At 47.2% G+C, this 21,963-nt stretch overlaps 9 protein-coding genes and 1 long non-coding RNA gene across 11 annotated transcripts; 4 read left to right on the top strand and 6 right to left on the bottom strand.

Annotated features, from left to right (window-relative positions):
* Positions 1–494: 494 nt before the first annotated feature.
* On the bottom strand, positions 495–1,509 carry LOC9634948 (thioredoxin 1). The gene is made up of 2 exons (XM_002965625.2): positions 1,096–1,509; positions 495–972 (listed from the first exon to the last, which is right to left on the bottom strand). The coding sequence occupies exons 1-2, from the start codon at positions 1,346–1,348 to the stop codon at positions 659–661; spliced, it is 567 nt and encodes a 188-aa protein (XP_002965671.1). The 5' UTR covers positions 1,349–1,509; the 3' UTR covers positions 495–658.
* On the bottom strand, positions 1,496–3,003 carry LOC9652045 (ABSCISIC ACID-INSENSITIVE 5-like protein 4). Its single transcript, XM_002965624.2, has 4 exons — positions 1,961–3,003; positions 1,801–1,872; positions 1,708–1,743; positions 1,496–1,656 (listed from the first exon to the last, which is right to left on the bottom strand). The coding sequence occupies exons 1-4, from the start codon at positions 2,897–2,899 to the stop codon at positions 1,570–1,572; spliced, it is 1,134 nt and encodes a 377-aa protein (XP_002965670.1). The 5' UTR covers positions 2,900–3,003; the 3' UTR covers positions 1,496–1,569.
* Positions 3,004–3,133: 130 nt separating this feature from the next.
* LOC112344812 lies at positions 3,134–4,097 on the bottom strand. Its single transcript, XM_024670200.1, has 5 exons — positions 3,988–4,097; positions 3,825–3,929; positions 3,513–3,765; positions 3,330–3,407; positions 3,134–3,263 (listed from the first exon to the last, which is right to left on the bottom strand). Exons 1-5 carry the CDS (start codon positions 4,036–4,038, stop codon positions 3,193–3,195), a joined length of 558 nt encoding a protein of 185 aa, XP_024525968.1. The 5' UTR covers positions 4,039–4,097; the 3' UTR covers positions 3,134–3,192.
* A 46-nt stretch (positions 4,098–4,143) lies between these two features.
* LOC112344813 lies at positions 4,144–4,504 on the top strand. Its single transcript, XR_002991836.1, has 2 exons — positions 4,144–4,260; positions 4,325–4,504. It is a non-coding gene; the product is annotated as an uncharacterized LOC112344813 (long non-coding RNA).
* LOC112344811 (ribonuclease H-like) lies at positions 4,313–5,555 on the bottom strand. The gene is made up of 7 exons (XM_024670199.1): positions 5,440–5,555; positions 5,189–5,371; positions 4,975–5,136; positions 4,766–4,909; positions 4,609–4,716; positions 4,499–4,550; positions 4,313–4,433 (listed from the first exon to the last, which is right to left on the bottom strand). The coding sequence occupies exons 1-7, from the start codon at positions 5,518–5,520 to the stop codon at positions 4,402–4,404; spliced, it is 762 nt and encodes a 253-aa protein (XP_024525967.1). The 5' UTR covers positions 5,521–5,555; the 3' UTR covers positions 4,313–4,401.
* A 1-nt stretch (position 5,556) lies between these two features.
* LOC9634947 (TLC domain-containing protein 2) lies at positions 5,557–6,571 on the top strand. The gene is made up of 3 exons (XM_002965978.2): positions 5,557–5,849; positions 5,914–6,194; positions 6,257–6,571. The coding sequence occupies exons 1-3, from the start codon at positions 5,576–5,578 to the stop codon at positions 6,557–6,559; spliced, it is 858 nt and encodes a 285-aa protein (XP_002966024.1). The 5' UTR covers positions 5,557–5,575; the 3' UTR covers positions 6,560–6,571.
* LOC9652044 (protein PHLOEM PROTEIN 2-LIKE A10) lies at positions 6,432–8,570 on the bottom strand. Its single transcript, XM_024670197.1, has 3 exons — positions 8,415–8,570; positions 6,579–8,346; positions 6,432–6,519 (listed from the first exon to the last, which is right to left on the bottom strand). Exon 2 carries the CDS (start codon positions 7,995–7,997, stop codon positions 6,591–6,593), a length of 1,407 nt encoding a protein of 468 aa, XP_024525965.1. The 5' UTR covers positions 7,998–8,346; positions 8,415–8,570; the 3' UTR covers positions 6,432–6,519; positions 6,579–6,590.
* Positions 8,571–9,696: 1,126 nt separating this feature from the next.
* LOC9634945 lies at positions 9,697–12,089 on the top strand. 2 transcript variants are annotated; one of them, XM_024670831.1, is made up of 5 exons: positions 9,697–9,939; positions 9,991–10,190; positions 10,248–10,289; positions 10,337–11,408; positions 11,469–12,089. In XM_024670831.1, the coding sequence occupies exons 1-5, from the start codon at positions 9,702–9,704 to the stop codon at positions 12,014–12,016; spliced, it is 2,100 nt and encodes a 699-aa protein (XP_024526599.1). In that variant the 5' UTR covers positions 9,697–9,701; the 3' UTR covers positions 12,017–12,089. The 2 variants fall into 2 exon arrangements, with proteins under 2 accessions (XP_024526599.1, XP_024526598.1); XM_024670830.1 differs by having other exon boundaries at positions 9,697–10,190.
* A 5,777-nt stretch (positions 12,090–17,866) lies between these two features.
* Positions 17,867–19,738, bottom strand: LOC9652043 (pentatricopeptide repeat-containing protein At4g02750). The gene has a single exon (XM_002965621.2). The coding sequence runs from the start codon at positions 19,736–19,738 to the stop codon at positions 17,867–17,869; it is 1,872 nt and encodes a 623-aa protein (XP_002965667.2).
* Positions 19,739–19,780: 42 nt separating this feature from the next.
* On the top strand, positions 19,781–21,940 carry LOC112344829 (phospholipase A1-Igamma1, chloroplastic-like). The gene has a single exon (XM_024670262.1). The coding sequence runs from the start codon at positions 20,106–20,108 to the stop codon at positions 21,768–21,770; it is 1,665 nt and encodes a 554-aa protein (XP_024526030.1). The 5' UTR covers positions 19,781–20,105; the 3' UTR covers positions 21,771–21,940.
* The last annotated feature ends 23 nt before the right edge of the window (positions 21,941–21,963 follow it).

The raw sequence follows: 21,963 nt of genomic DNA, 5'->3' as shown, positions 1-21,963 counted from the left end.
AATGTAGAATGATTGATAAGTGGCAATGTTACAACCAAATATGGCATTCTTTGTCTTCCACTTAACTCAAATAATCTGCAAAAAGAAAAATCTATAAAAAGAAGAGCTCATTGTGAAGAATGGAAGGTACAAATATATTATTTTTATTATTAATTTTATAATTTATAATAGGCTGAAAATATGGTTACCACTATTTTTTGAGAAGCAAAAAAAACCTAACAATTGGATCAAAGCTGTTTGTAAAGGAAAAGAAAGTACACTTTCTTTTAAGATAGTAAAGTACACTTTCTTTTCATATATTGCCCGTATACTAAAATTAACATAATGGAATTTTAATAGATATCAGATTGGTTTTAATCCAAACCTCTAGTTTTTATATATAAATAAAGGTTTTTGGGTTAATTGGGATGTACATTTTTCTATTCCATTTTTATATTCCATGACAGTGTTTGAAAGAGCTACAGCATCATTGAACCTTTTATATAACCCTTAAGTATATCAACAAGATTAAATATAAAATTTGTCTTGGCAATGAAGGTAGACAAAGTATAATACAGAAGATGCTCAATTAACCAAAGTAATTATTTTCTCTCGGCTTCTTGGCTGGTCGGATGAGCAACAAGCTGCAAACGTCAAAGGCTATACCCCCCTGTTTGCTTCATATGTACTTCTCGATGGTGGTAATCAAAGTGGTCTCTGGAACGCAGCCTATGACGGTGTCCAATCTCTCGCCTTGCTTGAAGATCATGCACGTCGGGATGCTGCGAATTCCCAGCTCCGTTGCGGTCTTGGAGCTGTCATCGGTGTTAACTTTGTAACACTTGATCCTGCCCTTGTATTTCTCGGCAATGCTGTCGATCACCGGGTCCAGCATCCGGCACGGCCCGCACCAGGGAGCCCAGAAGTCCACCAAAACGGGAATCTCAGACTCGAGCACTAGAGATTTAAAGGTCGTGTCATCCACAGCTCCGGCTGGAGATCACAAAATCGAAGATCAGCATTGGGAAACATCATAGAAAAGACAAACTAAAAGTTCTCAAAATGAAAGTGCTACAGATCAGGCATTGGAATCCAATTGAATCTAGAGAAATCCACCTGGAGAGGCTTCCTTGGTCTCGGAAACGATGCAAGCGGCCGAGAATCGGCGCCTGAGAGCTCCCGTGCCTGTGCCGCCTCTCCGCTGCGATTTCAAGCTCGCGGATTTCCTCCACGACGCGCTGATTCGTGTCGACGACGAGGATGGAGAAGGCAACGCTGCGAATGCGACGCTCGAGGACGACGCAGCTGCCGCGGGGCAAAACATAGAAGACGTGCACGTACCTGACGCGTCCACCACAGCAATCGCCATTCTTCCTCCACTCCAAAGACCTAGGTCTGGGATAGAGGATTTTGGATGGACGCCACCATCTGGACCGTCCACGTACTGGATCAAACGGCCTTTAAACGCTCGTGGAAGCTTGTGGCTATGGTTTACTGGCACATCCACGCCGTTGGATGAGATTGACTCCAGTTAACTTAATGTAATGTTAATGTACACATTAATAGCTAAGAGGAGCAGTGACTTAACATCTACCAGGGCCCAGTTAGCGTTCTCTTCAATGGCTTTGGCTTTGGTAAACACATAGGCTCGCTTTTGGATACAATTGCTTCCAATATCTGCGAAGAAAGGAAAATAAATCTCAGCAAGATTGATTTCTTTTCCAGTACCTTTGCTTGCTTTCTATCTCTCACTTCGCATTCTTCCTGCAAGTTTCCTCGTTGTTTTAGAAACCAAGGAGAGAAAAAGTCCAAGGATCTGACCTGTTGCTTCTTGAGCCTCGTATTCTCTTCCTTGAGGTGGCTCACTTCGGCTTCCAGCTCCACTGTGTAAGCCTTGGAAAAACATAAAACAAATCTTTGTCTCAGCTTTGACATCATCAATGCTAAATATCAAAAGCAGACAGGAAGAAAGAGAACCAACCTGTTTGCGAGCTCGAGACCTCGCAGCCGACTCGCGATTCTTGATCATCCGTCGCTGCCTCCGCTCCAAAACCACCTCAACCGGTCCGTCCAGTCCCCTCTTCCGACCCCTTCCTTCCATCCCGAATCCCATCGAAGGAAGCCCAAAACCATTCCCTTGGCTGTCCGATCCGGGGCTCGGTGGAGAACTCGCTCCAAACATCCCAGCTTGTCCAAGCGCAGTCATAGCTCCTCCGTTTCCCATCTTTGAAGCGTTCATGTAAGCCGCCACCTCCACTTGCTGCTGGAGGAACTGCTGCTGCTGGCGTTGCTGCTGCTGCTGCTGCTGCTGCTGGTGTTGCTGCTGCTGCTGAGAGATCGCGGCAGCCATCGTCGCAGTATTCCCATACTGGTTCGCCGCCAGCCAATCTCCCTGCTGGTTGGACTCCATACCCAGCGCAGCAGCGTGAGGAACTCCGCCTCCATTCGCAGTAGCCACGACAGGCTTTGGGTCCTGAGCAGCGCCAGCTTCATCGTTCATCACCCCGGCCTTGATGAGAAAATCCTCCAAAGTCATCTCTCCAAGAGTGGCTTGCGTTGCATGCGCCGCCTCTCGCCCATTCTCGCCTTGCGATTGATCCTCCTCGCCCGGCCGATGGATGCCCTTCCACACCTCGTCCACCGTCTTCCTGCTCAGAGTCCTTGGCAGCGGCGCCCGGAGGCTGGGCTGCCGGCACAGCGCGCTGTTGTCCGGCGCCATGGCCGCCGCCATTGCCTGGCTCTCCTCCGCGGTCCAGATGTTCTTGAGGAACTCGTCCATGTTCATGGATCCGAAATTCTTCCCCGGCTCGCCGAGCGTCGTCTGGAGCTCGTCCAGCGTGAGCGAGTAAATGGAGGTCTGCCGAGCGATAGATCCCGCCCCATGCTTCGCCCCATCCTCGCCCGCCGCTGCCGCCGCCATCGCAAATCCGCGCGCTGGATACACACCTCAATCTGGCATCCGAAGCAGCTAGATTCCACGATCCATGTCGCTCACGCTCGCCATAGCCCACATTCTAGAAGGTTCACGCAAGAGCACAAACCCTAGGTAAACCATAAGAATCGAGTCGTACGGAAATAGGGGCAGGTGTCACGCCCTAGAGCTTCTTGCGCGGCCAGGCCCCCGTGCACCGCGTTGGGTGCCAACACGTGTCCAAGCAGTACGAAAATCATACGGTGCATCGTATTTCTAGCACGCTACATACGGCAGCTTTTTTACGAGCTTGGGCTTGGAGCGTTTTTCATGAGTTCTTCTGCTTTCTTGTTGAGCGAGGTCTGGATGTAGCCTGTGGAACCATGCTCAAAGTCAGCTATGAAGAGCGATCGAAAGCTTGGATTTCTTTTTTGCTCACCGATGGGAAGCCCGGCTACTGCTCCAAGAACAATCCCCAGAGATGATGTCCTCAATCGCCATCTCAACGATCCTGGCACTGTTTGATCAAATCGTTAGAAAGATCGAGCGAGAACGAGAAATGCGGAGGCTCTAGAGAGGAAATGCGAAGTAAAACGAATGCCTGCGAAAGAGCGAAACTTACAAACAAGTCCCAGGGTTGCAGCGGTGGCGCTCGCAGCGATGGCGGTGTTGAAAGCATCATCCACGTCTCTGTAGATCGCAAGAGCGTGCTGGAGGCCACAGTACATGGACGTGAAGAATCCAAGCTTGGCGCCTCCCGACACCGTTCCTCCCGCGACTCTCACGAATCTTTGCTCCCAAACGTTCCTCCAAACTCTTTGCCGCTCGTTCCAAGTGCTACTTCCGGCCTGGGATGGAAGAAAAGGTTGCCAGTGCTACAACAACACACCAAACGAATGAAAATCCAAAGGGAGCAAATGAAGTGAAATCTCACAGCGGATGCTCGACCCTCCTTTAGCCCTCCAAAGATCATGCCCGCCACGATACCGATCGTCGTCTTGGATCCCCAGTCCTCAAACGCATCCTGGACCCTCTTGGACTGCAAAATTTCTGCAAATTTCTCTATCCGCTCTACTCCAGGAGAATCGAGAACCTACATTGAGATCGAAGCGATCGACTGGCGCAGGCGCCTCCTCCGCAGCCGCCATCGTCGTGGATTGCTGCTCCTAAAACCCGAATAGAGAAGCTCCCATAAACCCTATTTCATACTTTAGGGTTCTTGCGAAGAGCGAAGGCGCGGCATCATGAGGAAGATCGCAGACATCGGGTACAAGACGGTGACATCGCTGCTGGGCGTCGCGACCATCTACCTCGGGATTAATTTCTCCATGAATTTGTATTCCGCGATCCAGTGGCACATCGAGCACAGAGTAAGGCGCTCTTTCTTTTTGCCCTTATAATGCAGCATTTTTTTCTTCTTCTTTCTTCTACCAGAACGATCCAAAGGAGGAAATCCAAGTCCCGCAACAGCCCCAGCAAGGATGATCGCGCTCCAGCAAAATAACAGCGTCTCAACTCCTTGAAGAGCTCACGAACTTGGTCTCTAGAATCACGAGATGAAAGAAATGTAAGTAGGCTTCCATTTTCAATACACTCGAGCTTCATTACCTGGCAGTGTGACTCCAATGTTGGCCAGCTGATCGGCTAGAGGATTGAATTCCTGATACCAGCCAGGAGAAACTTTCGATCAAACAAGAAAACACTGGGCTTTCGCTTACTCTATCGACGTGTTGGATTTTAAACTCCAAGAACTGCGATTTGAGGTACATTGCTTCCTGCCAGAGATCTTTGAGCCCTTCATTCCGAACTTTCCAGCGCTCCATTATCTGATGAAACTCGTTCGTAGAATGAAAGAACTGTAAGAAAAGCTTTTACCTGTTCACAGACTAGCTTGGAATCTCCTTTCACAATGATCTTTTTAATCCCCTTGTCTAGTGCTGTTTTCAAGCCCAGGATCAAGCCACGGTACTCGGCAACGTTGTTGGTTGCGTGACCCACACCTTCGCTCATCTCACATTCCTGGATCATAATAAGCTACGAGTGAGTACCCAAGAAAACACAATTTTTTAACACGAAAATCTTACCACATTGCCATCTGGGTCTTTGAGAAGAGCTCCAGCTCCAGCTCTTCCCGGGTTCCCTTTCGATGCACCATCAAACTCTACCTGGTACACTCGTCCGGCTTGAATCGGTACAGCTCCTTGCTTGATCTTGGAGCAGCTGGACGAGGAAACATGGATGAGTTCCTGGAGCAAAAGACAGTTCCAACTTTGTTTCAAAAGAAAGACGTTGAGCTACCTCGGCAGAGACGGCATCAGCGGAGATGCAAGCGATTTTCGGTCTTGGCTTGGCGACTGCTGCATCGCCCGTCACCGAACGAAGTACGGCCTCGGTCTTGGTTGGGCTGATCCCGTTCATGTAGCTCTCCGCGTCACTGAAGGAGCTGAAGCTCTTGTACTCACAGCCTTTGAATCCATCAGTCTCCAAAAAGGAAGAACAAAACGAAAGATTTTAGAAAAGAAGAGAAAGAGAAGAGCTCGATCGAGTACCTGGCGTTTGCATTGATCCCAGCTCTCGTAGATACCTGGCTGCCTCCCCTTGCGAACGGCATACACCTTCGTCTTTCCCATGAGCCTGACTTCTTGGCTTTAGGGCGAGCTCGCAAGCTAAATCACAGTCCCAGCCATGGCCGAGCGCGAGAACAAGGTCCCCGACTTCGCCGCCTGGCTGTTTGGAAGTATGATGCTTGTGTGGCTGCTGGTCGTAGCTAGCGAATTGCTCAATGGTCGATCGCGGCTACTGCCCATCATCGCCGGTTTCGTGTTCTTCCAGTCTTTCAATGGAGCTCTCGGCTCCTCCCTCTCCAGGCACAAAATTCGTCTCACACCAGCTTCTTCACCCCACGACTTCACGAACATTGGTGTCTCGTTGCTGCACTCGTTGCTCGTGTCTCTCTCTGGTACGCGAAGAATTCCTTCCCACATCTCTTTCTTCATTGCGCTAGAAACTTGGCTTTCCTCCAGTTGGAGCTTGCGTGCTCGTCGAGCTCTACCGCACTGGATCCGTCGCAAAAATGCTGGAGTTTGAAAGCTTGTACTCTCGCTCTTGGCCTGGAGCGTACTCGGTGCTAGCCTTCTCCTGTGGCTACTTCGCCTATGACCAAGTCGACATGATTCGCAGGCACCTCTATCAAGGATGGTTTCCTCCGCTTCTCGTCCATCACTGGCTGCTGCTAAACTGCTTCACCTTGGCACTCCTCCGGAACGTTTCTATAAACTATCTAGTTCTCACGCTACTCTGCGAGGTGACTAAAACTTCCCTTGCATTGCTCCTGTCACCTGGACCAACTTCATTAGCTTCTAACAGATGCACTCGGTGTTCCTGCACTGGAGACGCATAAGCCGGATGACGGGCATACGAAAGCTCGGTAGCGTCGCCGTGATCGCGGAATGGATTCTCAACTGGATCACTTACTTCACTTCCAGATTACTAGTGCATGGAGTCATATCCGTGAAGCTCTACATGGATGCCACCAAGTTCCCCAGTAAGCTTGAGTTGCTACTAGCTAGCTCAGGAATGCTCGGCCTCAACGTTCTAAACATCGTGCTTGGGCTGGATCTATGCCGGGCCTGCATGAAGGAGATGAGAACCAAGAAAGCACGAGCTTGACAAACAAAAACACACGTACCTGGATTATTTCTCATTTCAGTGAGATGCTGGTGTTGACAAATATGTGTAAGAACACGGCCAGGCACACTGTGACCAACACCAGAACTTTGGTAGCAGCGTCTTGAGAGAAACGAGTCCTGACCACGGCCGCCTTGGAATGAACCACGTCCCTGGAACTTCTCACATATGGAGCGGAGACGGCTATGACGAGGCCGAAGAAGGATCTCACTGCTTCGGCTGTCACTTTTCCAGCTAAATCCATGACGAGCATGCGATTGCTTGGAATCGTCAAGGCGCCGAATATCTTCTCGAGATAATTCCCAGGACCCTGTTGCAAGGCCGAAACCGCTTCGCTGCTATTGAAACTCACCGGTGTCATGTCCAGGCGCGTCGTCTGTTTCGAGCTCTCGGACAGAACCTCGTACGAAGTTCGTACGAACGTATCCACGGCCCCGTTGCAAACACTCACGATCATTTCTTGGGCCGGAACTCGGTGGACGGGTTTTGTCACCGCTTCCACCATCTCCTCAAACATATTCACCTCCTGTGTTTTGTCCAAGTACGTCGACACCGTGGCCTCCACAACGATCTGTATGCACTCCGCGAGAAGAGCTTTTCCTTTGGTGCTGCATGCCAGATCCAAGAGCTTGGCGGGCTTCCATTCCCCTGGATCTTCACTCAATCTTCCATGAGTTCGCACGATCCCGTTGGCTCCCAGCTCGAAAATCTCTGGAGCCGACTCGTTCTCTAGCTCCGCCTTGCGCTCCATCTCTTCGAAGTAACACACCACCAAGTTTCTCACCGCACTTCCAACAATGGCTGACGCAAAACCTTTCCCGGGGTCACTGAAAAGCTTGTTTAGCAACTTCTCTGAAAGTCCTTCGTGCCTCATTGTTCTGCTAGGCTTGCTAGAGCTCCCTGGAACTGTTCGTTTCACCTCGAAGTTCTCATATCTCTCACGCCTCCATCCGTCACTGCTCTCTGCCCTGAATTGGAGCCTGTCCCTATACATGACCAGATTGTTCCTGTCTAGCGATTTCTCATGATGAGCCCTGGAAGGAGAAGTATCCTCAGGAGAAGTACCGGCCATAATCACCTTGCAGACGCTAGAAGTGGTGACCGCGACAAGATCCTGGAGTTCCGGACAGCGCAAGATCTTGAGGAGCTGCCGGATGCTGCGAGGAACCTCGCCTTCTTCGTTGCTCGATTCCAGAAAATCCTTGAGATCACCGGAGATGAGAGACGCCGAGTCGGCAGCGCTGGCCGCCGCCTGGAGCAGCTTCCCCAATCCATCCAAGATGAGAATTACTTGCCTCTTCCTTCTCTGAAACGACTCCGAGCGGTAATACGAGTAGGACGCGTAGCCCCCGGCAGCCAGCGCCGCGGCGATCAAGAAAGCCTTCTTGCGCCGGTGGAGGAGATCTACGAGCTGCTTCATTGGCGCTCCGGATCGATCAAGAACAGCAGGAAATCGAGGAACCGGGGCGGAGGAAGAAATCGGAGAATTTCTGTCTTCTTTCCCAGATGAGAATTCTAATCCAAAGCCGTCACGCAATCTTTCTTACCGCGCCGCCGCCCCGCCCCCCGCGCGCCTCGCGCCTAGCGCCGGCGACGCACCGCCATCGATCGAGCGGACCCTAGGTAAAACAATATTTTGCTCGAAACCCGTGAAGATTGATGAATGAAATAATTTCTCTATGGGGCGGTGTTACTCTTCTCGCTTCTCCTTTGAAGATAAAAGCGAGCAAGCACGCGATGGCGACGTTACAAATATCTCTCGCAAGGACCTGGCACACAAGGAAGAATGCGTCAGATCCTCCAAGATCTTGGGAAGAATAGTAGTTCGTCAACCCACTTAGTGGCCAGCCAGATGATCCATAGCCGAGGTCGCTTGAGATCCTAGATAGTACGTTCCAATGGTGCCGCCTTCTACACCGCCACCCCCAAGATCCACGCCAGTGGCATCGCCGCCGCCGCTGCCACCGCCGCCTTGGTGGCCGCCCCCGCCGGGCTGATCGCCTCCGCCACCGGCAAAGACGCCATACTGCCCGGATCTCAAGCGCTCGCGCTCGCGATCCCTCTCCCTCTCCCGCTCCCTGTCTCGATCCCGCTCCCTCTCCCGCAGCTCTCTCTCCCGCTCGCGGTCTCGGTCTCTCTCGCGCTCGCGCTCCCGCTCGCGCTCTCGGTCCCTCTCGCCCAACGGCCGATCCCTGGGGTCCTCGATCTCGCCCAGATCAAGAATGTCGGGTGCTGTGAGGATCGCCGACGCTCTCCGGGACCGCGCGGGCGCCGCCGGAGTCGGGGCGCAGGACGAAGTGGATGCTGCCACCGCAGTGGTGCCCGGATCCACCCGCAATCTCGCCAGATGATCGTGGAGCTGGGCTCTCTCCCTCTCCTCGGGGTGATCCTCAGGCGTGGTGTCCAGCTGATCGCGATCCTCGTCCGACGAGGAGGAGCTCCTGGGCGCCTTGAAAGATCCGGACACCTCGAGGCTGCGCTTGAGCGTGGAGCTCTCGAGCGCCTCGCGGTCCGAGTGGCACGTCTGGACGGAGATGTTGAGGAGGCCGTGGATCCTCCCCGACGGCCGCTGCAACTGGCACGCCATGTACTGGAGCCCGCCATCGATCACGTCGCCCAGCGGGATCTTGGTGCTGCCCACGATGGGATCGTTGGTGCCGCTGCCCCGGCTGAAGATCTGGACACACAGCTCCACCCCGCGCAGCGAGCCCGGGCGGGGGATGTACATCTTGTGATCCCAAGCTGGATTGGAGCCGGCGTTGTGCGCGACATGGGTGCAGTACTTCACCTCCGGATCGATCCAGGCCAGCGCGTAGGGGCTCATCCGCCCGAAGATGCAAGTGTCGCGCAATCCCTGCGCCGAGATGATGGTCACCTCCAAGCTGTTGTGGTGGCGATCGGCGCCGCCACCGCGCTCGCGATCCCGCTCCTCCTCTCGCCCCGCATTGGAAGGATTCATCGCGCTGCTACACCCTGCGCCTAGCCCATCGCGATGGATGCTCTCTTTCCCTACTGGCCGCGCCCAAAAACTGCAAACCTCTCCGCGCTACGTGGCGCCTAGTTGGCAGTAAACCGAGCCAAGTGCCCTCCACGTGGCAATTCCCGCTAGGGTTCCTCGTTCGCCATGGCAGGCTCCTCCGGCCGGCGAGCTCGCAGCCATCCGCTCGCTGGGAAGAGCGGGACGGGGCCGCCGATCGCACCGCCGGAATGGCGATGGCGAGTGGGGAATCGCGTGACCGACACTTATTTCTACTCTCCGGATGGCCAGTGCTTTCGATCGCGGGTCCAGCTCCGGGCATATCTGGAATCCACGCCGGGCACGCCATCGCCATCGCAGTTCCGCTGGAATTTCGAACGGAGCGGTAGCATGTTCTCTTTCTCTTCTTTTCTTGTTTGCTCTAGCTCTCTTGTAGGTTTGCAGAGCGAGCCGGGTGGAGCTCCCGCGCCGGATAAGATCGCAGCTACTCCTACTTCGAGTACCGCCACTCCGCAGCGTAAGCGGCACAAGGTCAATGCTCGATCGACGAGAAAACGAACACGATCGTCCAGAGGCCTAGAAATGGAGTCCCCGACTAGTGTCCCGAAGAGACAAGAGCTAATAAGCGTTGAAAAGGTTCGCCTCTGGAAGAGATCTTCTTTGTTCTTTCTATCGGTGCTGTTCTTCATCTAGATACTCGACGAAGGCTACGAAGCTACGATGGTTATCAACGAGGTTTGAAAGTTTGCGCTTTTTCTTGTCTTTCACGTTGCTCTCTCTAGGACGAAGTATCTCCTGGAGCCTTTGGCGATGGGACTCGAGATAAAACTCCCCCGCCAGACAACAAGACACCTGGGCCTTCGGCCTTTGGCGATGGAACTCGAGATGAAACTCCCCCTCCAGACAACGAGACTACTCAAGAAGAAAACTTGAGATCTCCACCGCTTGTAAGCGACATGATCATCCCGGACAGTGTGAGCTTGGCAACCATACTGGCCTCCACAAGGAGTCACGCCCTCGTTCAAGAGTCCTACGTGATGAGCAAGCTGCTGGAAGAAGAATCGCGTTTGGATGACAAGAGCGCCAACGAGATCAAACAACTCCAGGAGGCCATCGCTGCAAAGGCCCGTGACGGGAACACGTTTCGCAAGCATTCCAGGGAAGCGCTGCGCATGTTTTTCCATGTCCTGCGGGGTGAAGTGGCTCCATCAAGCTTTGGAGTGAACGAGCTCGTCAAGATGTGTAGCAGCTGGTCGTGCAGACGCCAGCGTCCGTCGTGCTTTCTCGAAGCGGCTCACAAGCTGGTACTCCAGTGCATCGCCGAGGAACAAGACAACGTTACGCTCGAGAGCTTTCCCATGGACAAGAAGACGGCCGAGATCGTCCTGCTCGACTGTGGGAGCTGTAAGATCGAGGCTTGCTGCTCGGGTCGGGACTTCTGTCCGGGATGCACTTGCAACATCTGCTACGGCGAAGTCGAGGCGAGAAAGAGTTGGAACTACTTGAGATGCGACGCTTGTCACCACCTCGCGCACTTGGACTGTGCGCTGCAAGCCATCAAGGAGTCTGATCGGCGCTCCTCGTGCGTCACTTGCCTGAAGAACAGTGATCTGGTGGTATTCTGGAAGACGATGATAAAAGAAGCGGTGGCGACGACGGACAGGAAGGTGTTGGAGTTGCAACTGTCGTCGGCAGTGAAGGTGATGGAGAAACTGGGCTCGAGCTGGTACAAGCTCGCGCACTTGAGGGTGAAGGAGCTGGTGAGGGACCTCGCGTCTCACCAGGAATGTCCCGACTTTCACAAAGTTTTGGAACAGGTGGTTGATTCTTTTAACGATTGGCAGCGCTTAGATGGTGAGTTTCTCTCATATAGCTTAACTGATTTTTCTCAGGTTGGTCGTGCGTTGCATCCAGATTATGACGATAAGATGATAGACCAAGGCGTATTAATGGAGCTACTGGCTGAAGGGTCCAAAGCGGGGACGCTCATCGAGGAAGAAGCGAGAGCTATGGATCTCCAGAAGAAAGCTGAGGCAGAGTATTCGGAGTGGCTGAGCAGCGTAAGAAACGTCGAGAATCGGAAGCAGCTACTGGCGGCGGCCGAGGCAGAGTGTGAAGAACGAAGCAGCGCAGCGCATTGCTCCAAGCTCGACTCTGAAAAGGCTTCCAAGCGAGTGGACGTGCTCAAGATGCTGGAAAGCTCTCAAGGGGTCTCCAGTGGCTCGCGGGAGCTGCTGCAATGGAACCTGGAACAGGAGATATCCATTCTGCATGCCATCTGTTGCACGCTCGGGCGCTCGGATGTGACGAATCTAAACGAGTACCTGAGTAAGCTGACGATGGTCATAGAGGAGTGGAGGGCACAGCGTGATGTTGTGGAGGGAATCATGGTGAGATCTCAGCAGCTTCATGCAATCCACAAGATAATGGAGATGAGAAAGCTTTTAGAAGGCCCAGAGTAAAACTTCGGTGGGATAATTTTTGTCGATACTTAGCTTTGAAAATATATTTTCTTCTGAGTTCTGTGTAAGCCAATTTTGAAATGTATGGACGAATTGTAATTTTGGTCTGCTTTAGAAAGCTAGTTTTCGGCCACGAGCAGCTCTTCGTGAGCCTCAGTTGCTGGCGATCGAGCAGAGGCAGTAACAAAGCTCCCAGATCCAGATCATCCAGATATTGAAACCACAATTGATAAAACTCCATTCGCTTCATGAGGCGCTCCACCATTCCCACCTCAACCTCATCAGGTAAAACGTTTGGCAAATTCACAATCCTAGGAGAGATTCACAGAGAAAGATGGGGCTTAGCTCTTTTGTTTCAGTGGCAAGCCAAGCAAGGGTGAACAGCCATGACACATGATGGAATTTTGTGGACACTTCTTAATAGAAAGGATTTATTTTGAGGCTGATCCATCCAAAGGTGATATGATGTATGTATATATATATGTTAGATATTGCTAGCATATGCTGCACAGTTAGCAAAATGCTCTTTTGGTTTTTTAATATATTAAAATCTAAATTAGAATAGTATCAAAGCAACAAATACTATATTCCACTTTGAAAGAAGGATTGAGGGAATTATGCCCAGAAAATGCTAGATGAACACAAAAATCAATTCTTGTAAACTTGATAATATAAATATTTAGAACAAAATATATTTCTAGATATAAGTAAGAATAAATACTCAATAATAAAATATTAGATACAAACTATTATTTGGAAATATGAATATATTTAGAAAACTACCTGACCCAGGAAAAGGTAAAAATGATATTTCTATTATTAATAATATGTAATATGTAATTATAATTTTACTTGGGATAAACTGATATTAAGATTTTATCAAACAATAGAGAATAACTACTGCAAGACATTACTCAATTATGCATTTTACTAAGAATATAAAACAATAAGTTTTTAGGAACATTAATATATTACTATCCAGATCCAGTCAAGAAAATAATTATTTGAAAATATATATATTATTAGAAACTGTAAATTCAAATCTTATATTCCATAGTATTATCTACTAATAAACTATATTTGCAGTTAGGAAAAAGATTTTAAAATATCAAATACTATATACATTATCTTAGTTTTTTTGATAATGAGTTATATTATAAATAGCTAAGGCTACATATAAAAATATAATATGTACTCTTATTATTAAAGTTTTTTAATTTTTGTATCAAATTATAAAATTTATTTTGACCTAAAATATTCAAAGATTATCATAATTTATAAAACAAAATAAGTTTAGGTAAGTTGATTATTCTATTTATAAAGCATTAAAAATAAAGTTATTCACAAAAAAATGAATATTCATTCTCTTGGGGCAACCTATTAAATAGAATTCAAAGCTCTACCAGTTTTGGATTTTGATCTGGTGATGCCACCAAAGATCACCTCATGTACACCTTGTCATTGGTTATATGAGCAAGAGCATTGTGTATTGCTACTTAGATAACCCAAAATCTTTTAATACCACACTTCCATCACCATGGCAGCACAATTAGCAAGAGATAGAACTTACTATTAGAGTCTAGCAAGCAATTAGTACCCAATGTCCCAATCTTTACACCCATGAAATCGCTTGGTAAAGAAAGTAAAAAACTTATGCAAATCTGCCATAATGAGAAGCATATGAAATGTGAATGCCCTCCTCTTGTGCTAGTGGCTGAGAAACTACATGTAAGCAATTCTTCAATGTGATGCGCAACATAATCCTCTTGGCACTGAACACGACAATAAGCCCATCATAAAGAACATTATCATCCAAGCATAAACTCAAGCCAAAACCAATTGTCACAGCTACTACTGCAAGTTCTAACTCCTTCACTTTTGCATTCTCTAGAGCTTGTGCCACCACCTAAAGAACATAAAAGAACTCTCAAAACTTCCATTGAAAGGAGAATAACTTACTTTGTCAATTGCTTGCTTGTGGTTTAGACATGCTATTAGGGGTATCACACCACCATACTGTTGAAGCAACTTTGCCTTGAATCCAAAGAAATAAAACAAAACAAAATAAAAATGAAGAGAGAAAAAAAAGTACTTGTGATCTCAGTGATTCTCCCAAAATCTTTCCATCACTAGTGACTTGATAAGAAGTTTGAGAAAATGCAATCTCACTACAAGAAAATCCACTTACAACAATGGCTCCAATTGCATTGCAGCTCATCTCAATTTTCAAAACAGGCAATAGACCAGCAGCCACAACAAGAAAAGAAGGGCACTATATAGGAATTTGCACATTTGGGATGAATGTGAGGTGCCATTGCCAGGGATTGGCAAGAGCACATGCCATAGCTCACAAAACCCTAAATTGAAGGAAAGAGATTCAATTATAAACTTGAATTACAATTTAAAGGCACCAATAGTCATGCGTGTTGTCATTGTAGACACTCTCCACTAAACTTTAGAGCTTACCCTCTCGATTTCAGAGGGTCTTTATTATAAAAGGTTGAGTGTCAATACCAGTCAACATTTTGCATATGACATGTGTTGTAGTGCCTTCTTCTCTCACCGCAGGCAATTGGTTCCCCCCCCATTGGCAAACATCAACATGATTATTTGCTAAAAACGTGGTTAAAGAAATAATTGTTGTACAATTACCCCCTATCAGATGGCTGCCATTGGCTAGATCTGGCGGCCTAGAAAGTTTGGCAATCATTCCTTATTATTATAGATATTTGGTCTTATCAGCAATTTATGGAAAGTATTTAGATTTGTTACTAAGGCATATTTACGAAATAGAGATTGTCCCAAACACGATGACATGATGTCCTAAAGATTAACTCTTAGGGCTAGGGTGAAAGCCCAAAGCATGAGTTCCTCTAGAGGGGGAGGGGTAGGGGGTGTAATGGATTTCAAATGTATAATAGGGATAGTGAGTAGGTTAGGCATAATTGACCAACATGAGGTACAATTTAACTCCCTTTTATATGTTTATTCTTGTTAAGCGTTTGACTTAGGTCTAGTTCAAGCTCCATACTAGGCTAGCTAGTGAAGCGCCCGTATCCTCATTTTATACCACTAATATGCTAAAATTGTGGCAAACTCCATTTAACTCCATTTTGTATATTAGTCTTGGCATTAGGATGCTAAATGTCATAGGATTGTTCCTATATTGCTTCTACTCTTGTTCCCTTAAAAGTCTTTCTGTGCTTCAATTCCTTCATTTGCTAATTGAACACTTGAGAGTTTGGGAGTATGGATTTTGGTTACTATTTATACGATATTGTATGAGCTTGTGCTTGAGCTTATTAAGTTAGATTTTAGATGTATCTTTTGCATAAGTTTTTGCTTGGCCTTTTAAACAAGGCACATTAACAACTCAAGTTTACACTTTGAGTTTGTAATATTAATTTTATCATATTAATATTTACTATAAGTTATTCTACGTTACTGTAGGTAAATGTAAATCTCCCTTAGGTTTGTTATGAGTGGCAAATAGGTTGGTCCATAGCTATTTAGTACGGCACTAACAAATCATTTTTAAGCATGATTATAAGTGGATCAATTAAGACTATAGGGATTAGTCTATTAATTCACTATGTAAGGTAGATGGGAAAGTTTCAGAAAAGTTCATGTAACGATACATGGATTGATAAACACCGTAGCCTTACGTGACCTTCATGGGTACTCTCCCCACCTTCCGCCTTTGGGTGCTCTAGCCATGGGCTTAGAACAAGGTTCCATTAAGCCATATAAATAAACAAAAGAAATCAATTTTTTTTCTTTTTGCATTTGCAAGTGTACTATTTTGGCAATAGGCTTAATTCCAATTCTTAGTATATTTCCCAGTGTTTGTCATGCTCTCTCATACATTTTTTTTCAAGGTAGTGCGAATACAAGTTTGAGGTTTAGTGAAAGTTAAGATAAAAAAAAAATTCATCAGAGACAAAGGATCAAATATGTAAATAAATTTTTTTTCCATGAGAGATGATTTGCAACGAGTTGTGATCTCATTATTCATGTTCACAACATACAATCAAAAATCTCTACCTTGATGCATATAGGTATGATAGTTTTACAAATGGTGAGTCGTGAGATGAATAGTGTTGAAGCACTAAATATTTTGTGTAGGTTACTATTGGAAGGCTTAGGTTATAATGATCAATTTTTTTCCAAGAAACTTTGTTATTTCTCTTTAAGTAACTTGGTGTTAGACTTGGTGTTAGATTAGTTTTGAGGTTGGTCAAAAAGAAAAAGGTATAAGTTTATATATATATTGTCAACAAAATTTAATGGTGTTTAGTGTTGTAATTTTTATGTGAGACACAAATCCCTAATCCCCAAAGTGGAGCAGAAAAGGGTGCCACATGGTAGTGAAATCCAATAAACATAATATGTTTGGACCAAAAACTCTAACTTAGAAAGTTGAGAATAGGAGTGGAACTCCAAATGAAATGTTCGAAGGATAAGCATAAAGTAATTGGTGAATGAGTCTCTAAAAAGGGACACAAGGACTAACACGTGGCAAGTGTTGTGACATATGGAAATGTCAAGAATGAGTCCGAGAAAAAGTCCGAGATGGAGTTTAATATAGACTTGAGATAATCTGATATGGAGTTCAAGATTGACCCGAAATGCAATCTAAAATGGACTCAAGATGCAGTCTGAGATAGAGTTCGAGATCGACCCAAGGTGGATTTCGAGATAGAGTCTAAGATAGACTCAAGATGCAATCTGAGATAGAGTTCGAGATTAACCCAAGATGGACTCCAAGATGGAGTTCGAGGTCGAATCTAAAATGGACTTAAGATGGAGTTTGAGGTCAAAGCTGGGAAAGAGACCAAAATTGAAATTGAAACCGAGTCCAAGACTAAGACCACATCCAATATTAAGACTGAGTCCGAGACCGAGTTTGAGTTTGAAACCGAATTTGAGACCAAAACCAAGACTAAGTTTGAGACCGAGTTTAAGTCTGAATTTGATTTCGAGTCCAAAGGTGAAAGCCCAAAGCAATTGTCTCCTAGACCTTCACCATGTCAAGGGTAGTGATTCAATTGCACAAACTAAATAATGTGACAAAAGGAAAGAAGGTTGTGTATAAAATTATAAATGATCAATTAGTTTTTGTTGTGAATGTTTATTAATTTAGCTATATGTAAGTACCAAATATCAAAATCCTTTTTAACCAGATCAGTAAATTGTTTTTAGTACTAAAAAAAAAAATTGGCATGACATAAGTTTATATAAAAAGCTAGTCAACTCCTCCTTTTAAAACTCTCTTAAACAGCTTGATAATATTTTATCTATTTTTTCCCCTCAATAATATTTTAACAGTGAACCAGTTCAATTAGTTTGATATTGATCTCAAGGAATATTCAGCTTTGGATAGACATATCTAATGCTGCCATTGAAGCATAGCATCATCAGGTAGCTATTGAGATTTTAAAATATAGACAAAATCTTTGGATAAATCTTATAGATAGAATTAATAAATATAGAGAGATAAATAATTTTATTTATTAGTCCCTGCTGATGGACAAAATTCAGTCTCAGTTGACATGTCCATCCATGTGTAACACTACTATAATTAGCATATTTACCTTGATATGCATAAATATATATGTAATTTACAGACCTTTAGATTATGGAATTTCAACTTTCACAAGTTTACATCAAAGTCAGTTAAAAAAGAGCAAAAAGAAAAAAATGCTAGGAAATTCCCACTCTAATTATACTATATAAGCATCCCCAATGAATGTAAATAGAAATAATTTTCTCAAGAAAGGAGTTAAGAAATATTTTGTGCCTTCCAACTATAATCATCAGTATCTTCAAAACTGTTCAATATAGAACCATTTACAATATTTTACAGGTTCCAAGTAATGACCCCCATGAAACAATGTCTGGTTGATAAGGCATTGTGTAAACAAGCTCTTTAGCATCACTTAACATACCACTCCTCCCTAAAATATCTGCCATAGATCCAAAATGCTCAATATTGGGATGAATTGCATAGTCGAAAAGCATTCTGCTGAATTCCCTCCGCCCTCTTTTAAGCAGCCCAATGTGATCGCACACGCACAGCACCATCGCAAATGTCTTCCCATTGGCACTCACGGCATTCACAGCCATCTCCTGCAAAAATTCCAAAGCGCATCCACCATTACCCGCATAGACGAATGCTGCCAGCATTGAATTCCACGATATTTCATCTAATTCTGGCATAGAATCAAAGAATCGCCTCGATTCTAAGAGAGCCCCTGTTTGTGCATAAGCAGCAAGCATTGCATTCCAGGATGCCAAGCTCCGATCGAGCATCAAATCATGCAATCTCTTGGCATGGGCGATCATTCCACTTGACGCATAGGCACCCACCATTGCGCTCCATGAGATTGAATCGTGCTCCGGCATCTGATCAAACACCGCCGTGGCCTCTTCCACCATAGCTGCGAGTGCATAAGCTCCTAGCAATGCAGTCCACGATACTATGTCCCACTCGGGCATCTCGTGAAAAATGCCAAAAGCATGTTCCAGATGCCTTGCCTGGGCAAATCCTTGAAGAGCCACATTCCATGAAGCAATATCCCGTTGAGGCATTTCTAGAAACAAATCGAGTGAACTGGCTTGATCTTTTGAGTTCACGTAAGCTGCCATCATGGCATTCCATGTTACTAATCGCCGAGCTGGCATGCAGTCAAAGACATTTCGTGCTTGACGTAGATGCCCGTCAGCGGCATATGCTGTAAGCATAATCGTGAGAGATGCTGTGTTGTGCTCGGGCATGGAATCAAACCACTGACGTGTTTTAGATATCTTTAATGTTTGAGAATAAAGCTGGAGAATAAGATTCCAGGAAACTATATCCCTTTCCAGCATTGTGTTGAAGATTCTTTTAGCACTTTCTAGATGCCCATTGCGTGTAAACGCTTGTACCATGGCATTCCACGTCACCAGGTCCAACCGTGGCATCCTTTGAAACATGGTAATAGCGTTGTCCATGTCATTGTATCGAAGAAAAGCCGCTATCATTGTGTTCCAGGTAATTAGATCCCTCTCAGGTGTTCTATCAAACGTTTGCTTGGCCTTTTCCAAATGTCCAGAAATTGCATATGCTGTAAGTATGGAATTCCAAGATCCAGTGTCGCGATCTGGCATTGATCGAAACAATTGCTCTGCCCCGGAAAGATCTCCAAAGTTACTGTAAGCTTGGATCATGATGTTCCAGGAAACAGTGTCTCGGATCTCCATTCTATCAAACAAGTCCTTCGCTTGGAAGAATTGTCCGCACCGTGCGTAGGCAGAGATCATGATGTTCCAAGAGAGAACGCTCCTGAGCTCAGGTATCCTCTCAAAAATCTCTCTTGCTGCGTGGAGATTGCTGTTCTCGGCAAACGCCGTGATCAATGCATTCCAGGAAACTTGGTTTTTGTGAGGATTCTTCTGGAACGCGAGCATCGCGTCCTCAGCACGGCCATTCTGAGCACAAGCGGAGATCATGATGTTCCAGGAGAAGGCATTGGGCTGCGCAATGGAATTGAAAACCTCCTTCGCGCTCTGGAGATCACCGCACCTCCCATACATTTGCACCGCCAAATTCAAGAGAAATCTATCGCTGCGATGGCTGCTGCTCGACAGAATCCTCACGTGGTGCCGCCTGGCCTGCCCAAGATCCCTGGCAATGCCGCAAGTGCGCAAGAGCGCTGCGAGTTCTTCCCGCTCGACGCTCATATCTATCAAGGTACCTATCAAGGTATTGAGCTTTGCTTTGACTATGAAACCAAGCAATATTGAATTCCAAACGTTTTCAATGTGGATGGCTATGTCGGAATGGAGGTGCTTGGCTTCTTGGCTTCATGGTTGGATCCAAGCGGAAACGTGCTCCATAGAGCGCCACATATTGTTTAGTGCTGGACACATCAGACAATACGGACCACTTTAGCACAGTACCGGTACGACTCATAGGGTGGTAAAAGAGGTACTTCAAAAGAGGGCTCGCAGCTCCTGTGAGGAACCATCGAAGTAGAAGGAGCTCCTAGTTTGTCTCTGCTGAAAAATCTTGGAAGGACTTTGTTTGCATGCTTTTGAAGTGAATCTCATGGCTTCCACTCAGCTTAGAAATTACACTTCGTGCTTCCCGAAGAGCAGCTTCAAGCCTGCAAGGCCATCCTTGGTTGTTGCAAGTGCGGTAAGATTCGCTCCAAACAAGAACAACGAGGATGTTTCGCTTGTAATTGGCAGCAAAGTAGATGTCTCCGTGGAGAAAGTTCTGGTCAAGGAGCTAGAGCAGGCATACAAAGTCTCGCCCATCAAAACTCTTCCGGCACCACCAGCGGAGGAGCTTCATCCCCCAGCCGAGGAAAAGAAGTCAGAGCTGAGCCAGAGATGGAGAGAAATTCAAGGGGCTTACCACTGGGAGGGCCTGCTGGAGCATCCTATCGATCCATGCCTGCGAGCCGAGATCATCCGCTACGGCGAGTTTGCTCAAGCTTGCTATGACGCCTTCGACATGAACACTCGGTCCAAGTACTGCGGAAGCTGTAAGTATTGCAAGAAAGAGCTCTTTGACCGAGTGGATCTACCGGGCCGAGGTTACGAAGTGACCAAGTTTCTCTACGCCACCGCGGACCCGGAGATCCCGTTCTTCTTCAAAAGCTCCGAGGCCTCGGACTCTCCCAACCGGGACTCCAACTGGATCGGCTACGTCGCCGTGGCTACCTGCGAGAAGGAGATCGCAAGGCTAGGGAGGCGAGACATCGTCGTTGCCTGGCGGGGGACCGTCACCTCGATCGAGTGGTCCGAGAACTTCAAGGACTTCCTCACACCCGCGGGGCTGGATCAGCGACACTGGGACAAGAACAAGTGCTCGTTCCTCGACGGTGTCAAGGTGGAGAATGGCTTCCTCCACTTGTACACGTCCAAGAAGAAGAGTGCCAAGAAGAAGAAGAATCGGAGTGCCCGCGAGCAGCTGCTGTGGGAGATCCATCGCCTTGTTGGTCTCTACAAGGGCGAGCAGCTGAGCATCACGGTGACTGGGCACAGCCTCGGCGGAGCCCTGGCGCTCCTCAGCGCCTACGATATCGCTGAGTCAGGCATGGACGAGCCCCTCACGAGCGTCGTGTCCGGGAGCTACTGCGAGCAGCAGGGAGCTCCAACCGGAACTATGGATCCCATCTTCGAGAGCCTCCCCCGGCCTCACAACATCGACGACGATCCGACCAACAACATCCCCGTCGCTGTCTTCTCCTTTGCCGCCCCCCGGGTCGGGAACGATGCGTTCCGTGATCGATGCGACTCGCTCGGTATCAAAGTCCTTCGCGTTGTCAACGAGAAGGACTTGGTCCCCAAAACTCCGGGGATCTTCTTCAACGAGAACAGCTTCGCATTCATCCGGGCGGTGATCGACAAGCTCCCATGGACCTATTCTCACGTCGGCCAGCAGCTCCAGGTTTGCAGCACGCACTCGCCATTGCTCCAGCCCACGATGAATCCGTCCTGGCATCACAACTTGGAAGCCCACTTGCATCTCTTAGATGGGTATCACGGCCCAGACAAGCCGTTTTCTTCAATGACGCAGAGGGATCCAGCGCTGGTGAACAAGGCTGCCGATTTCTTGATCGAGGAAATGGGTATCCCGGGTTTTTGGTGGCAAGAGATGCACAAGGGTCTGGTAAAGGATTTATCTGGAAGATGGGTGCAGCCTCACAGGGAACCCCACGATGGAGACGACGAAGATTGTTGCAAATATCATCGACGTCACTGAGGGACTGTGCTACGGAAAGAGAGTAGCGAAGGTTGGCACAATAATTGCATTGCGTAAAGAACAATGTTTAGTGACAAACAGCATATTTCGGAGCCTGTACAAGTTGTGAATACAATAATGAATGGATTTGCGTACAGAAAGAATTTGTCAATGTTGAAGAGTGACAGGATGAGCTCGAGCGTTTCAGTTTGAA

Source organism: Selaginella moellendorffii, unplaced genomic scaffold, assembly GCF_000143415.4.
Source record: "Selaginella moellendorffii unplaced genomic scaffold, v1.0 SELMOscaffold_6, whole genome shotgun sequence".
Taxonomy (NCBI): Eukaryota; Viridiplantae; Streptophyta; class Lycopodiopsida; order Selaginellales; family Selaginellaceae; genus Selaginella; species Selaginella moellendorffii.
This window is presented reverse-complemented; position numbering and strand designations above follow the sequence as displayed.

Coding starts and splice junctions, on each gene's coding strand:
- LOC9634948 (XM_002965625.2), bottom strand. CDS start 1,348: ATGGCGATTGCTGTGGTGGACGCGTCAGGTACGTGCACGTCTTCTATG. Junction 973..1,095: donor GACCAAGGAAGCCTCTCCAG/GTGGATTTCTCT, acceptor TGTGATCTCCAG/CCGGAGCTGTGGATGACACG.
- LOC9652045 (XM_002965624.2), bottom strand. CDS start 2,899: ATGGCGGCGGCAGCGGCGGGCGAGGATGGGGCGAAGCATGGGGCGGGA. Junction 1,873..1,960: donor GGTCTCGAGCTCGCAAACAG/GTTGGTTCTCTT, acceptor TGTTTTTCCAAG/GCTTACACAGTGGAGCTGGA. Junction 1,744..1,800: donor CGAGGCTCAAGAAGCAACAG/GTCAGATCCTTG, acceptor GGAAACTTGCAG/GAAGAATGCGAAGTGAGAGA.
- LOC112344812 (XM_024670200.1), bottom strand. CDS start 4,038: ATGGCGGCTGCGGAGGAGGCGCCTGCGCCAGTCGATCGCTTCGATCTC. Junction 3,408..3,512: donor TGCAACCCTGGGACTTGTTT/GTAAGTTTCGCT, acceptor TTGATCAAACAG/TGCCAGGATCGTTGAGATGG. Junction 3,264..3,329: donor AGTAGCCGGGCTTCCCATCG/GTGAGCAAAAAA, acceptor ATGGTTCCACAG/GCTACATCCAGACCTCGCTC.
- LOC112344811 (XM_024670199.1), bottom strand. CDS start 5,520: ATGGGAAAGACGAAGGTGTATGCCGTTCGCAAGGGGAGGCAGCCAGGT. Junction 4,717..4,765: donor CCAAGCTAGTCTGTGAACAG/GTAAAAGCTTTT, acceptor GAGTTTCATCAG/ATAATGGAGCGCTGGAAAGT. Junction 4,551..4,608: donor AAATCCAACACGTCGATAGA/GTAAGCGAAAGC, acceptor GGCTGGTATCAG/GAATTCAATCCTCTAGCCGA.
- LOC9634947 (XM_002965978.2), top strand. CDS start 5,576: ATGGCCGAGCGCGAGAACAAGGTCCCCGACTTCGCCGCCTGGCTGTTT. Junction 5,850..5,913: donor GTTGCTCGTGTCTCTCTCTG/GTACGCGAAGAA, acceptor GCTTTCCTCCAG/TTGGAGCTTGCGTGCTCGTC. Junction 6,195..6,256: donor TTCTCACGCTACTCTGCGAG/GTGACTAAAACT, acceptor AGCTTCTAACAG/ATGCACTCGGTGTTCCTGCA.
- LOC9652044 (XM_024670197.1), bottom strand. CDS start 7,997: ATGAAGCAGCTCGTAGATCTCCTCCACCGGCGCAAGAAGGCTTTCTTG.
- LOC9634945 (XM_024670830.1), top strand. CDS start 9,702: ATGGCAGGCTCCTCCGGCCGGCGAGCTCGCAGCCATCCGCTCGCTGGG. Junction 10,191..10,247: donor AGCTAATAAGCGTTGAAAAG/GTTCGCCTCTGG, acceptor TTCTTCATCTAG/ATACTCGACGAAGGCTACGA. Junction 11,409..11,468: donor CGATTGGCAGCGCTTAGATG/GTGAGTTTCTCT, acceptor CGTTGCATCCAG/ATTATGACGATAAGATGATA.
- LOC9652043 (XM_002965621.2), bottom strand. CDS start 19,738: ATGAGCGTCGAGCGGGAAGAACTCGCAGCGCTCTTGCGCACTTGCGGC.
- LOC112344829 (XM_024670262.1), top strand. CDS start 20,106: ATGGCTTCCACTCAGCTTAGAAATTACACTTCGTGCTTCCCGAAGAGC.